The sequence below is a fragment of the Micropterus salmoides genome, unplaced genomic scaffold (genome assembly GCF_014851395.1).
Source record: "Micropterus salmoides isolate LMB-PRFRI ecotype aquatic unplaced genomic scaffold, ASM1485139v1 Ms_hic_scaffold_22, whole genome shotgun sequence".
In the NCBI taxonomy this organism is placed as follows: domain Eukaryota; kingdom Metazoa; phylum Chordata; class Actinopteri; order Centrarchiformes; family Centrarchidae; genus Micropterus; species Micropterus salmoides.
In genome coordinates, this window is record NW_024041373.1 from 5,808,007 (window position 1) to 5,822,817 (window position 14,811).

A 14,811-nucleotide genomic window follows, 5' to 3' on the forward strand; every position below is an offset into this window, starting at 1 on the left:
TGCAGTAATTTCCGACGTGTTTAATTAAAGACATCAAGGAAGAGTAATCATAAAAATGATGACACAAACAAAACACATCTGGGAATGAGTGAGGGCAAGACAAGTAATGAGACTTCATATTAAAAAAACATGTTATTGTTTCCTTTATTCCCTTGATTTGATAATAAAAAGACTCGACCACAAGGCCAGTCTGTGGTCTCATGTCTTGGTTCATTGAAGTTGTGTTTAATATTAGGAACCCTGACTTTAGCAAATTTTCTAAAATTAAAAAAATGTGGCGGTGTTAGAGTTAGACACAGACGACTCCTCTACCTCAGCCTCTCCAGCACATCTAGAGCCAGAGTGGCCCTCTGGTGCCGCAGCACCAGCCGGGCATGCTCCACGGTGCAGGAGAACTGGGGCAGGGCAGGGAGGGAGTCCAAGGCCTGCTGGGAGCTGATTGCCTGGGCGTGGGCGTGAGTTGACAGCGTATGGATTTCGTGGACCTGGTCGGGCCCTGCGGTTCCTGGGGCCTGGGTCTGCTTGAAGATGAGGAAGCAAAGATGTCTGTGAAGCAGCTGCACCCACTGGACCGGCTCGGCCCACAGGTTCAGATCCCCCTTCTCGAACAGGAAGTCCTCTTCATCCTGGTCACAAGCAAAACAGGAGTCAGTTTACAGGCTGTTGATTCGTATCTGTTTGATTCTGGCCACTTGGGGGCAGAAGAACAAGCTGTAAATAGAAAATGTTGCCTATTTATACATCTAACAGACACAGAGCAACATCAGTGTTGATTTGGAGTTGTGTTTCTTGCAACCTGACAAATGTTCAGTTCAATATTCACTCTCCTTTCAACTTTGTTTCCACACACACTTCTGAGGGAAATATCTGGCTCTTTCGCTTCTAAATGCTCCGCAATAGTCAGTGCTAACTTTGTCTGACTGTTTGGTGGTGGGCAGGTAGCGTACAGTGCGAGCCGGAAAACCAAAACAATGAGCTCAAAGCTGCTAAAATGCTCCATAAACTCCAGTGAAAGTAAATTCTCTGTGAGTCTGTCACTATGAGCAACAGCTTGTACATTATACATAATCATTTGACCCACTGCTGGTATGAAAATACTGACTTGTGCTGTTCAGAATACAGAACCTTGCGCTGTACACCTTAAGATATTTAGCCAATGAGCCAAAAGAAGCCATCATTACTGTTACTTTGCTCAAATATATGTCTGACAATGCCTCTCAGCTGTTTAACAGGGTGTCTTCTATACATCTTGAGTAGAAAGAAGCAAGCAACCAAACAAGAACCAAAGCAGGCAGCTAAACAAAGCGTGGTTGGAGAGCAGAAACCTTGGTGGCTTCAAGTAACCTAGTTATTTTGACTACTACTGTTAGCAGAACAAAATCATTACTATAGTCTCAACCAATGTTTCATTATAAAATGCTATGATAATGACATTAAAAAAAGATTTAAAGTGCCTTAAGCAGCACTATTAGTGGTGATTTCAAAGTTCATGTATTAATATTTAACTGACCTGTAGTTCAATAATCAAATTAGGTTCTGAGGGACAGTGTCCTATCTTTCCCAATGAACAATACATGTTGTGGTCCTAAAGACTGAAACCATTACAGTCGCCATCGTTCTGTCATTAGTTCCACTTCATGTAAATGAATGCAAGTACATGTCGTCTACTGCCTTGCAAATATCTCGTACTGTTCCATTTGTATTGTCTGTGCTTGTACCACAGTGTAACAGTGTTAGTAGTCAATCTGTGTCTGCTCACAGGTCGCTCCTGGACAGTCTCCCTAATGTTACGTGACAGATTCTCACCAGACTGGAAGCTTCGTCTGCAACTGCTTCATTGTTGCCTTCTTCCTCTCCCAGCAGCCACTCTGTCAGAGCGAGGACACCCGCGGGTACCTGCTGCCAGAGCTCAAACAGCCGACACAGAAGCCCAACACCAGAGTCCAGAGCTACTGGAGGACACACGGACACACCTGCCACATCTGAGGACAGAAGAGACCACGTGTTTATAAAAAAAAAATAAAAAAAATAAGGTGGTTCGAGCATCTGATCAGGATAGGTAGGAGAACCCAGGGGAAAACCTATAACATGCTGGAGAGATTATATATCTCGTCTGGCTTGGGAACGCCTTGAATCCCCCGAGAGGGGCTGGAATACGTAGCCGGGGAGAGGGACATCTGAACGACCTTGCGACCCAGCCCCGGCTAAGGGGAAGAAAGTGGACAAATGGATGCACGACTGTTCAAGCCTTTGTAAAGGTAGATATGGTTTTGTTTTGTCTAAAGATGTGTACATGGAGAAATATGTGTTTTTCAGAGGTAACAGCATTAATGCAGTTTAGAACAAATCCGTTAATCATGCAATTTAAGGTCTACTGTGTTATTTTGTTCAAATGTAGTTTATTATCTCATCACTTTATATCATTATTAACAGCATTTTAATCAAGTGTCAGTTCAGAAGTAACAACCATACCACATATTAGCAAGCTATAGTTCATTATGTCAGTAGGCTAAGTTAGCTGACAGTGTAAATACTTTTGTGTTTAATTTAGTGATGTGTAAATCTCCACTTTGTAAGTACTTACATTTCAGTATGACTAGGCTAAGTTTGAACTCAAGAGCAGTTCAGTGTAACTGCCTCCAGGTCCCCCCCCCCCATTTAGGGAGAATTAACATTAACCACTTCTAAAAAGATTGTGATTGTCACCGTCATCCAATCTGTTGCTCTGAGGTCACACAGAGTTCCTGCTTGCAGTCTGCAGTAAGGTGACATTTTAAAAATCATGTTTAGGAGATCCTGGATTCCTCTCTCAGGAAAAAAAAATAAAAAATAGAGAAACCTGGTTACCACGGCTGTGTTTCTGCTGGAGAAATGTGATTTCTCAGCCACATAAAATATACACTGGTTTCTAATTGGGTTTCTACAAGAGTGGATGTGCATGACATACACCCAGCCCATCGATTATTGTGAGATGTGGTGGCATGAAAGGAAAAACCATTACTCGTAGTGGTGTGTCCCTGTATCCAAAATAATTAAATCCAAAGTCTAACTAAACTCCAACTGAAATACATAATTCTAAAAATGTAAGGTTTCCGCAGCTGAACAGTACACTTTTTGTAAAATTCAGATGCATTCACACTCTAAGGAAAAAATGTGTGTGTCACTGCACCGCAAGTCCAAAAACAAGGAAAAAAAAAAACCTTTTCTGGCTGCAGGATTGCGAAATATGAAATAAATATTCCAGGTTTGGTCAAAAATACGGCGGGCGGAAGGGTTAAAATCTGATTACTGAGCTCCTGTATGTAACCATGTGTTCTACCATCACCTGATTTCCTGCAATAACCTTGTTTCATGTGGGTATGTAACTGTTGGCGCTTGTGGTTAAAGAGAGGGATGTTTAAATGATGCAGGGCTGACTATGTTCCGAACTGTGTGTGAGTGTGCGCGCATGTGTGTCTTCTCTGGGCTTGGACGGCCTTTCTGGGAAACAAAACTATAACTCATATAACCAACCATGATCCGTGTGTGTGAGTGGATTCAAAACTATTCCCGCACGTTGCACCAATATGCACATGCACACACGGGGAGTGCAAATGTTGCTCTCAGCTTCCTGTTTACATGTTAATGAATGGATGTATGTATGGATTTCCCACATGTGTGAAGACGATGTTCATGTGGATTCTTTTTTGTTTAAATAGTGACTGCCAGTAATCACTCACATGACAAATTCAGTTTTATTTTGTACTCACGCGCACATATTCAGAGGCAGGCCTGTCATGAGCCCACGCTCGCAGTGGAGGAAGTCTGAGTGCAAGGACGCACACTTCAAACAGAGGGGAACACAACGTAGGACTTCATTTAACGACTCCAGTTGTCCACGCAGCAACTATCTGACACAGAGGTTGTGTGCATGTGAGTGTGTTGTTCTCCCACCTTGACCATCCTCGTCACAGCTGACACCCTGATGACACCAGAGACTTCAAAAGGCTTCGAGAGCCGCTAGCCAAAACACAACCACCATGGGAAGAGAGGAGGGAGGGAGGGAAGGAGGGTGGAGGTATATGGACCCCCATCAGCACACATACAGTATAACACACACACACACACACACACACACACACACACACAGGGAACCCAGATTGTTTTTCCTCTTCAGAGAGGAGGTGTAAAATCAGAGTAGAGCCTGAAGTCTGAGCGGAGAGGGAAACCCAGTCTGCGAACATTAGAGGCTGTTGATCGTAACGTATTAGAGGAGATTTAAGAGTTTAGAGGCTTGAGTGACAAATTCCTTTCTTTACCAAAAAGCCTCCTCAATTTGGGACAGCCCTGTCTCTGATATCAAGCCTTTACAGCCCCCCCCCCCAGAACATTCAGGAACATAATAGGAAATATTAGCTGCATTCAATTTATCTACTTTTCTACGGAGGTTTCACACATCGCTTAACGCGATTTCCCTTCTCGAGCTTTTGCCGCAAAATACTCTGTTTCTCAAGAGGATTGTCTTTCACGCTGTTATTGCTGTGTTGTTGGTGTTGGGTGTTTAGTGTGTGAGAGTGTGTGCGTGTGTGTGTGTGTGTGTGTACTGGCACGGGTTTAGTCCCAAGTAAGTACTGTTTGCGCTGGAAAACTGTGGGACTTTGTCAGACAATCTTGTCTCCGCAAATGACAATACCAGTTGGTGAATGAATGGGTTTGAGTAAGATGGGGTGTGTGTGTGTGTGTGTGTGTGTGTGTGTGTGTAGTTGGCATCCACTAGCACACATTCCATGCACTGGCACTCTTATAGTACACTGAAGCTAGGCAGGGCAGGAGTGTGAGGGAAAAACTTAACCTTGTGCCACTTGTGGAAACAGTGTAACAGTTGTACCATTCTGAGCTTCTGAAGAGTTAAAAAAAAATAAAAAATGAACTAAGCTCTATGGTTGCCTTGTTAGAGACTCTGGTAACCATGTTTAGAAAGTGCTTTATATGTAAATCTGTGGGAACCATAATAAGCTCTTCACCATGCACACATTGTGATCTTTGCTGAGGAACACTGCCATCTCTTAAGTGGACACAAAATCCAAACAGCCGAATCAACATACAGCTTACGGTTATGGACACGGGCTGTAAGTATAAGCTGTATCCCAACCCACATGCTAAATCATGGCAAGTCTATAGCCACCATAATGGCTGCTGTGAGGGTGTAATTCTAACTCTAGCATGGCGACACTAACATATTGATGTTTAGTAAGTATAATGTTTTCCATGATCACCACCTTAGTTTAGCATTTTAGCATGCTAACATTTGCTACTTACCACTTAACAAAAAAAGTACAGTTAAGGTAGATGAGAATGTCATTATTTTTGCAGGTATTTTGATAAAAAACTTAAGTAATTCTGACGTGATGATGGTGCTAGAGGAAAAGTCAAAGGATCACCAAAGTGAATACAATTCATACCTAGGGAAACACAATTATCTGGACCAAATTTATTGGCAGTCCCTCCAATAGTTGTTGAGATATTTCACTCAAAACCACTAAAGTCAACCTTGTGGTAATGCTTGAGGAAAAGTCGAGGAATCCCCAGCCATTAGGATAAATCTTCTGGGAACCATGAATATCTGTCCAAACAATTCTTAGTTGTTGAGATATTTCCATCTGGACCAAAGTGGTGGACTGACTGATTGACCGGCAACAACGTCTTCCTTAGAGCCAGAGCATGACCAAACATCAGTATGCATACTATTGAAGTCTAATGTTTTGAGGGTGGTGTTGAGGGTGGTGTTGATGTGCACTATTGTCCCGCAATGCAAAAAGCAAGGGCGTTTCCTGCTCACAGTCACAAAAACACTTGTGTGTAATCTCAATTCCACTCTACTTTCCAGAGTTTTCAAACTTTCACGCAACCTCAGTAGCTGTTATGCATCAGAGCCGTGACCATGTCAGCTAAACAAAGTCCATCTGCTTATGAAGACCATGTGATACGGTTGAAAACTCTGGAACGAACTAGTAACTAGGAACAACCCAACATCCACGTTTCAAGTCTGGCAGGATCTTTGTTGCATTACCATCATTTCTATTGTCATATCTCTGATTAAATGTATAAATTAACCAAACATCAATCCATTTCCTTCCCTATTTCAGAAATCTTATATGCGTATAGTATACTGTAGTGAAGTTGTCTTTTCATTCATACTATTTTTTACTTTCATACATTCAGACTAAACCCAAAATAATGGGATGTGGCCATGTTTACTACATTGCAAAACCAATATCAACTGCATTTTAAAACTACCCACTTTTGCATGTTGTATGTTTTGTATGTGCTGAAACTGTGGAACTTCAGGGATTCTAAGCGATCAATAAAAGCACAAAAACTGATAATGACCATATGGTCTGTCTGCATAAATGCATACGTTAGCTGGTTTTTGAGCATCAATGTTTTGTACACTGCTGCAGCGTCAACAGTCATCATCATTAAAGTCACTGAATTAAATTATGAGAGTGAAGAGACCTTTGCTGTTCAGTAAATCCTTACTGAGCCTCTGCAGCTGGGGTGAGGGGGTATCAGATGTCCCATTGAGCAAAGATGGAAGGAAAAGAAAAGGGGTGGGTCACGGCTTTCGGCGGGCTGTCAGGACAGTGAAATGAGAGAAAACACTTTCCGCCCCACATGCTCTTCCACTCGCTGGTGTCATCATGTTCACTGTATTGGGAGTTCATTCCAATGCACAACCGACCACATCTGAGGGATCCGGGTTAGAAGCCTCCCTTACCTTAGTGTTTCAACAACACCCTTCCCACCTGTGGGCTATAACCTATATTACAGACCACCGTAGGGGTCCCACAGCTACACCTGCTCTGTCCCACAGTCAGGTCTTTATTCCATACAGCCCGGACAAGGACTGTCTGTCGAACAGGCGCTGCAAAGATCTGTATGTAAAAAATTTTATCTGTGATCAGATGAGTGGGGAACTGGGTGTTGAACATCCATTTAATGAAGCCTAATGAAGCCTCACACGCTAGTGTGAAAACAGGCCTTTCAGTTGACAAAGATAAGATTTTTACCCAACAACAGAAAATCACCCGCAACAACAATCTTCCCACAAGCTCAGGCAAACGACCCACAGAGAGTGTGTGCTACAGACACGAGAGTGGAGCCGAAAGGCCAGGAAGCATAGGTGTGAAATGGGGAGAGAGGTGTGAAACAAAAACACACTCTTTACAGCCCGGACTTCCTCTGGTGGTTGATGACAAACCGGGGGTGTAAAGCCCAAAGAGGAACAGCAACAACATCGTCATCATCATCAACAACAGGAAACGTTATTGTGACAATAATAGTACTTTCAATAATAGTGAATGGTGCACATTACCATACAAATAATGGTCTATTTGAATATTTTAGTAGTCTGAGCTCACTGTATCAGCATTTATCATGAAACCCAATCAGTGGTTAGTTCAGTCAAAGGTTCACATAAAAGTCGATGGCTGGCTCGACGGGGAGCCAACAGGCTCATCGTCACCTGTAGTCATTTCATTTTCTAACAAATAGGATCTACAGGTAATGTTATGTTCTGTAAGCTCCATATCGGTAAAGGAAGGCTGTTTGCCTGTATGTTCTCTGCAGGTGTTTTAAATTGTGTGTGTTGTTGTTTTTTTATTGATCTGGTCAAAGTAGCAACTGAGTGAACTTTTGCCACGTGAGATCAAGGGGTGCATGTAAACTCTCTGACTCTGTGACCAACAACTTACTACTGTATTTGTTTGAGAGGATGCATAATGAGGCCAACTTAGTTTCACACTGATAGATTGTGAACACAACCCACTGCTGCAGACTGCAATGAACACACTGTACACACACTTCAACACAGCCCGCAGACACCCGTCATTACTGCAGACACGGCACTTTATTTCACACAACCCACCAAATCATTAAAATCTCATTCCCTACACTGCCTATTTAGTCCAAGATGGCGAAAGCAGCAAAAACACTATTTCTGTTTCTGTCTGTGTGTTTTCACTGGAGGGTGAAATGACAGCTTATTTATTCCAGAAGTAAAAGGTTAGAGCTGTAAATCAAATGTTGAGCAATTCTCAAGTAGCAACAAGTGCCTCCAGTTTCAGTCTATTTTATAGTTTCTTCTCAAATAAGTGACATGTGACACTTTAAACTGTTAAAGCCTTGTTCAGCGATTCTTCCAGCATAAACTATCAAAAAAATGTTTTATGGTTGAGCGGGTATATTGTGCTAAAACAGGACAAGGTCTGTTTAATGAGTGTCCTTCAGTGCGGTCAGGTTTGCCTCCATTCATCTGCATCATCCACTGTAAATGAATGAACGGGGCGGGGGGGGGGCGACATGAATGGCATATTCTGTACAGGCATTTGTTGGCTTTACAGTAAGCAAAGTAGTTTACTCAAGGCAGGTTGGTGGATAAGGGTTCACTGAAAATGGCCTGGAAAACATGGGCATGCCAGCAGAGTGTGTGAAGTAACTTCTGCACTTCACTACTGCAGAGTTCAACGCTACTTTAGACTGGTGTCTTGTTGTCACAACTTATTATTATTATTATTAGTGATGTATGATAAAATTCAGTGTAGCCCCATTTTCCTTGCCATTATACCCTCCCAATCAGATTTCTAATCAATGCCCTCTATATATATATATATATATATATATATATATATATATATATATATATATATATAGCGATCCCTCTGTTCCTGCCCTGACTCTGTCACAGTGGCTGGAGGTCCAGCGAGGGTGAGTGGAGTTTGATTTCTGACCCAGTTAGTCTGGAAGTATTTGGGTGGTGGTGACGGTGGTGGGGGGTGGGGGTGTTGGAGGGTGGGATGGGGTTAAATTAGATTTGCTCTTCCTGTATAGGACAATGGCTCCACTGTGGTTCACAGTTCTTGGAAGAAGAGCTTCAACTAACCTAATGTGAATCAGCACAGATTCCCCCCCCACGCACTAAACAAGGTTTATTTGGATTTGACCTGCTCTAAAATCATGTTTGTCAGAGTGAAAGAGAAATTCAGCTATTTTAAAGGTATAACAAAAAGTCACAAAGCATTTGCAAACTTTATTAAAGGCAAAGTGAGTTGTAGTCTTAATGATGAAAGAATTTCTGTTATTTAATGTACTTTTTTGGAGCTTTCGCCCACATTTTGAAGTAGTTCAACACTTTGAAAAGTACACTTTTACACTTTCTAGGATGAGAAATTGATAAGTTAATCGTCCGCCTGCTTTCTTTAGATTGATAGTTAGCAGACGGAGAAAGAGTGGTATTGATCTTTTTATCGTAACTTTTAGAAAGTAAATTAAAAAGCTGTTGGCTTAGCTTAATATCTGGTTTACATGCTGGTTTTCTGTCCAAGACGAATATTATCAGCAACATTTATCATTTATTATAAACATTTAAATGTATTTCCTTTCTAAAAGGGTGTGAGTGTTTTGCATTTTGTTCTTGTGTGTGTATGTGTGTGTTGCAGAACCTGTTCATGTTCCCACATCTCTGCCAGTCCTCCATATCAAAGGACCAGGAGTCGTCACCTCCATCTGAAGTAGCTAACACCTCAGATACTTGACTCTGCAACGGCAAGTCATAAAACACACACACACACACACACACACACACACACACACACTCTATGGGCAGACTAGCTGGCTGACTGGCCTGCAGGGGATGGGGAAAAAAACCAAACACATGCACTTACAGTGATCTGTATACACACAAACACATAGTAGTGCTGTTTCCACTGGCACAGCACTGCACTATATGGCTATGGTGTGAAATAGGATGCCAGCATATTCCATTTCTATTTCCTCTGGCAGCAGGGAGTTAATCTGCTGACCTGAAATATTAGGCAGGTCATCAAGCCAAAGGTATCACGACTGGAATCAAACTCCATGTCTCTGCCATGGTGAACAAGAACTTCACCAATTTAACACCTCCCGAAATACCAGAAATCTGCATTGTAGGTTCAGCTATTTTGAAAAACAAAATAAGCAATTGGCTGGCTCTCCAAAGCTCAAAAACAAGTCTAACAACAACTCTATAAAGCTCAGTAACGGACATTTTTGTCGTCACTGAAGCATCATACAGGCTCCAGAAATTCTCAATGCAAGAAACAGTTTCAGCACATAAAGTAATTTAAAAACTAAAAATCATTACAACATTTCTATTATATATGTACACAAACAGTATATATGTTTATAGTCATATTATGTACATGTGTATATATGAAAACCCTACATTAACACACTGACACACAGTCACAGTTAGAAGTGTTCTCCTTGAGACAGCAGTACGTGCGTTCATACAATCATGATGACTTCACTAAATGCCAGAGCTCCCCAAGTAGCAAAACGTCCTCCCAGCTCACTGTAGTGTATTTAATTTTAGAAACATCACTTAACTTAAAGCTTCCAAAGTAACAAGATGACATCTTTTTCTAATTGAAGGCTTTTTTTTCCTCTCCGTTTTTTTTTTTTTTTTTTTACAGTTGGTGGGACATAATTTCTTTTTGGTTTTTCTGTTGTTTTTCATTTACATGAGGAATTCAACTTTCCAGGCCAAGTCACTCGTTCATTTGATACAACATTACAAATTTACTGTCTCATTTCTTCTTTCTGTTTTTGTGCGCTAGCCTACATTCCTGTTGTGCATACAACACGTGTTGAAATTAAATAGGAATTCAGGGCAATTTTCATCATCATCATCTTGGAGGTTAAAATAGGCTTTGAGTGGCTTGGCTAGAGAGTGAAGGCACACAAAAGAATGGAGGCAAACACTCGCACTCGTTTCCCGCAGTGGAGACGTGTGTCCAGGAGGAAATGCATGCCAGTTTTAGCCCCCCCACCCCCGCCTCCCCTCCAGCCACCAACCCACACACACACACACACACACACACACACACACACACACTGTAATCTTCAAATGAGCAGTGGATATGGATGGACAAAGGAGGATGCCCCCACTCTCTTTTCTTCACACACACACATAAGGACACCCACTCTGTAATTAAGCCTATTGTGTTCTCTTCCTGTTCAAGAGAAAACCTCTCCTTCCTAGTCATGCTGTTGAGCTCCTATCTGATTTTTAGCTGACAGCTTATCTGACCCTGTCTGGCCCTATGTACATAAGCACATATAGAAGACACACACGTACACAAACATACACGCACGCACACACTGCATTTGGATAAAATCCTGGTATCATTCAGGAATTTTAAGTGCGTTTCCTGGACCTTTAGATCAGGAGACACGCTCTACCTTTACAAGAAAAGTTTAGATTTTTCTAAAACAACAAATGTGGTCATGAACCCCGCCCCCCAAAACATGTCCATGTCAGCCTTTTGCTTAAATAACCACTACCGGAGTTGAGTCTTCCCCCATGACTTCGTCCTCCCATCCATAAACAGCTTAGCAGAAGGGGCTGCAGAGACTTTTGAGGAGATGTTTTGCTGTCTCGTGTTATGTTATGAGATACTATCAGTGGCAACAGACACAATAAGGGTGGCTCCTGGAGGAAAGCTGGGAAAATACAGGAAGTGAGTAATGTGAGGACAGGAAGTCGCACTATGGCTGTTTGTGAGGGGCACTTGAGAGCCGGCAGCTGTCAGTCCTCTGATTGTGTGTGTGGGAGAGAGAACTGGGAGGGTGCTTCCATGGGGATAAGACATGATTAGTGTGTATGCTTTAAGTATTTGTGAGCGAATCCATTTTGGTAAGCCCTGCCATCATACGATTCTTGTAATTCTTCTGCAAACATTCCCATAACTATGACACATAAACCCACACACACACACACACACACACACACACACAACCCCCCTCCCCACGCACACGCACACACACACACACACACTTGCGTCCCAACTGTAAATCTAGAATTAGCACCCTTCATTCCAGGAACGCTCTACCCCTTTTGACATCATGCGTTTGTGGTGTTTTTATGTGTGTGCTTGTGTCTGTTTATACATATGAGTGTGTGTGTGTGTATTTCAGTAGGTACGCATTATCACAGTTGTCTGCTTTTGAATGTGTTTGTATCTGCCTGAGTGCGCATGCAAATCCCAAGAAAGTAAATGTGTCCATCATGTGTATAACCATGGTTGTGTGCTTTGTGCTGAGCAGGTATGGTATATTAGTTACTGTGTAATAATTGTGCGGACTTGTTCCCCGTCTTGGCAGTGAACGTGTACCTGCTCTGAGCAGAGGTGCTGGTACATTAGAGATGAAGTCAGAGGCTGAATCTCGGATTTCCTGGTCTTCGTCCTGCAGCAGCGTAAACAGACTCCTCCACAGAGAAACTGTAGTGGGCAGACCTGACACACAGGGAGATACACACAGATTCTAACTTAAGGCTGCATTTCAGATCCACATAACGATTTGTCGTCTTTTGAGGGGTTTCAGAATAATGAAGACAAATTTCACTTGAGTTTAAGTGTTTATCTTGACTTGCTGGGAGGTAAACCTTTCCTTAATATGTTCCATAACTGAGACTCACCCAGTGGCAGATGAGCGCTGGTCAGCACAGTGGCTGTACAGTTGACCAACACCTTGGCAGCCATCAGCTTCACCTCCTCTGGCTGCTCCTCGCTGCAGCATGAGCACACAAGTGCCCCCCACTGAGCGAAATAAGGCACTGCACTTGCACCCTGGAAAATCAGGACCAGTCTCATACAAAGTCTTACGGAGGCATTTTTTTAAATAAATCAGTTACTTTGGTTGCACAGAACCACGTGGATGAGCCTGGTCTTACATGTCGGCCCAGTATCTCCCACAGGTGAGTGACTGAAATCTGCATTTGTTATGATTCTCCATTAACATTTTAAACGAAATTTTAAAATCAGGTCAGGTAGTTCTATCTGTATTATTTTGGTCACCCATGATGATTTTCTTGGTGAGGAAACTTCCAAAAAGATTTTTGATCCTGGGAAAAGAAAGTCTACACTGTATCCCTGCTGCAGTACGAAGTGGGAAGTTTCATCGCCACTCGCAAGGAAGAAGGCCGACGTCCATGAGCACTGGCTACAATGGTTACAATTACAGTTCAATTAATGATCAAAATTTAAATTAAGATTCAACTAAGGGTGATAACAGAGCTACATGAGTGAAAACGTAAGTTGCCCATTAGTGAGGACACTAAGCAGTACGCTAAGCTAGTCAGCAAGCACAGTTAAAACGAAACGGCATTGGACTGATCCTGGACATTTCTGAATTGTAATTTAAACCTACACATTTTGATATGCCAGGTTAGAAATAATTAGTACATAGTCTTTTTTTTTTTTTTTTACCTGAGGCTTGGTGTTTACCAGTTGAACCACCAGTTGAGAAACCAGGGTCATGGCAGCACAGTGGAGCTCCACACTGAAACACAAAATGAAACACCTGATATCAGCTAAGAATAACTTGGTTGGCTTATTTTTAATGTCTGTCCTGGAAGAGGGATCTCTCCTCCCTTTCTTTGGTTTCTCCCCTTTTGGGGAAACATTTTTCCTTATCCAAAACGAGGATATAAGGATAGATGGTACTGAACAGATTGTAATGCCAAAAGAGGCAAATTAGTGATTTGGAATGGTAAACGAAATTGACTTGACTATTTTCATCTTTCACTTTAAAGTGTGTCTACTTCACTCTTCATTCAAATACAATGATGGTGAAAAGAATTTCATTTGAGGTGCTTAGTAGTACAGTAAGTGAGTAAAAAAATCTGGTTAAACCAACTCTTTTATTCTACGTGGAGGTTCTGAAAATGATAATGTGCTCCTCAGCAAACCATTACACACAACATAACACAGCACCATCAACTACACACACATCACTCAACTGTATTGGCTTACAAGCCACAAAAGAAGTGTGCTGGTCCTCACCACTACATTATGGATCACAATAGCCTGAGTGCCATTCAATCACACGGCAGACAAGGGCAGCCAGCAACCCAATCTCATCCTCCCTGGGTCTAATCATAACCCTGGGGTGCCCCAAAGGGAAAATGGATCCCCGGGTACAGAGATTGTGGCCAGGAAAAGGCTTTACAGGGCTAAAAGCCTTTGTAATCCAAGCCTTATTCAAGCCTGTATTCTCTTGTCGGGGTGAGAAAAGTACAGCAGTGGCTTGTCAAGGAAGGTGTGTGTGTCAACGCATGTCAAAAGGCTTACAGTATACACACACACACACACACACACACACACACAGGAACAGTATGTGGTTAGAGTGGGCCTATGACTCATGAACATCTCATTAACTCATATAAAATAATGGTTTGAGCCTGACAGAATAATCTAACGTAGGAATAATGTTCTGATGACAGCCTTTGTGAGCACAAATATCAGCTTTCATCCATATCTGCATTTCTACACTTCTAAACTAAAACTACCAGTCTCTGGTAGTTGGTGGACAATTTGGTTACTTAAATAAATACCCACGCAGAAAGGGGCTGGTAAATTCCAGGTGTGCCCAGGTGCAGTGTTAAGGTGCAGTCAGTGAACCTGGGTGTCCCTCCTCCATGGACTCTGGCTCTGAATGCAGGCTTGACAGCCAGCCGGCCACAGCCGCGTGAGGGCTCTTTCGCAAGTGGAGGGAGCCAGAAAAAACAGGGGAATGGAGGAGGAGGCGGAGTGTGTGGTTGCATCTTGACCTGCAGTACATTCATGTCTCTTCCATTCATCACAGCTAAAAGCTGGTCTTGGATTGCTTAGGGACTGTTTTGACAGCAAGTTTTCAGGAGGGAGCAAGTGTTTTGGAGACAGTTGACTCCCTTTTCCTGCATTTATCTCGAAATGATTTAAAGTTGCAGGTACTCGCCTATGCACAAGAATA

General features: G+C 42.4%; 1 protein-coding gene across 1 annotated transcript in view; it reads right to left on the reverse strand.

Moving 5' to 3' along the window:
• thada (THADA armadillo repeat containing) overlaps window positions 1-14,811 on the reverse strand; it is a 91,828-nt gene continuing 77,017 nt past the window's right edge. The window contains 5 exon segments of the mRNA XM_038737680.1: window positions 1-626; window positions 1,807-1,982; window positions 12,192-12,314; window positions 12,497-12,647; window positions 13,287-13,359. Of these exon segments, the coding sequence (XP_038593608.1) occupies window positions 309-626; window positions 1,807-1,982; window positions 12,192-12,314; window positions 12,497-12,647; window positions 13,287-13,359 (841 nt within the window). The 3' untranslated portion in view covers window positions 1-308.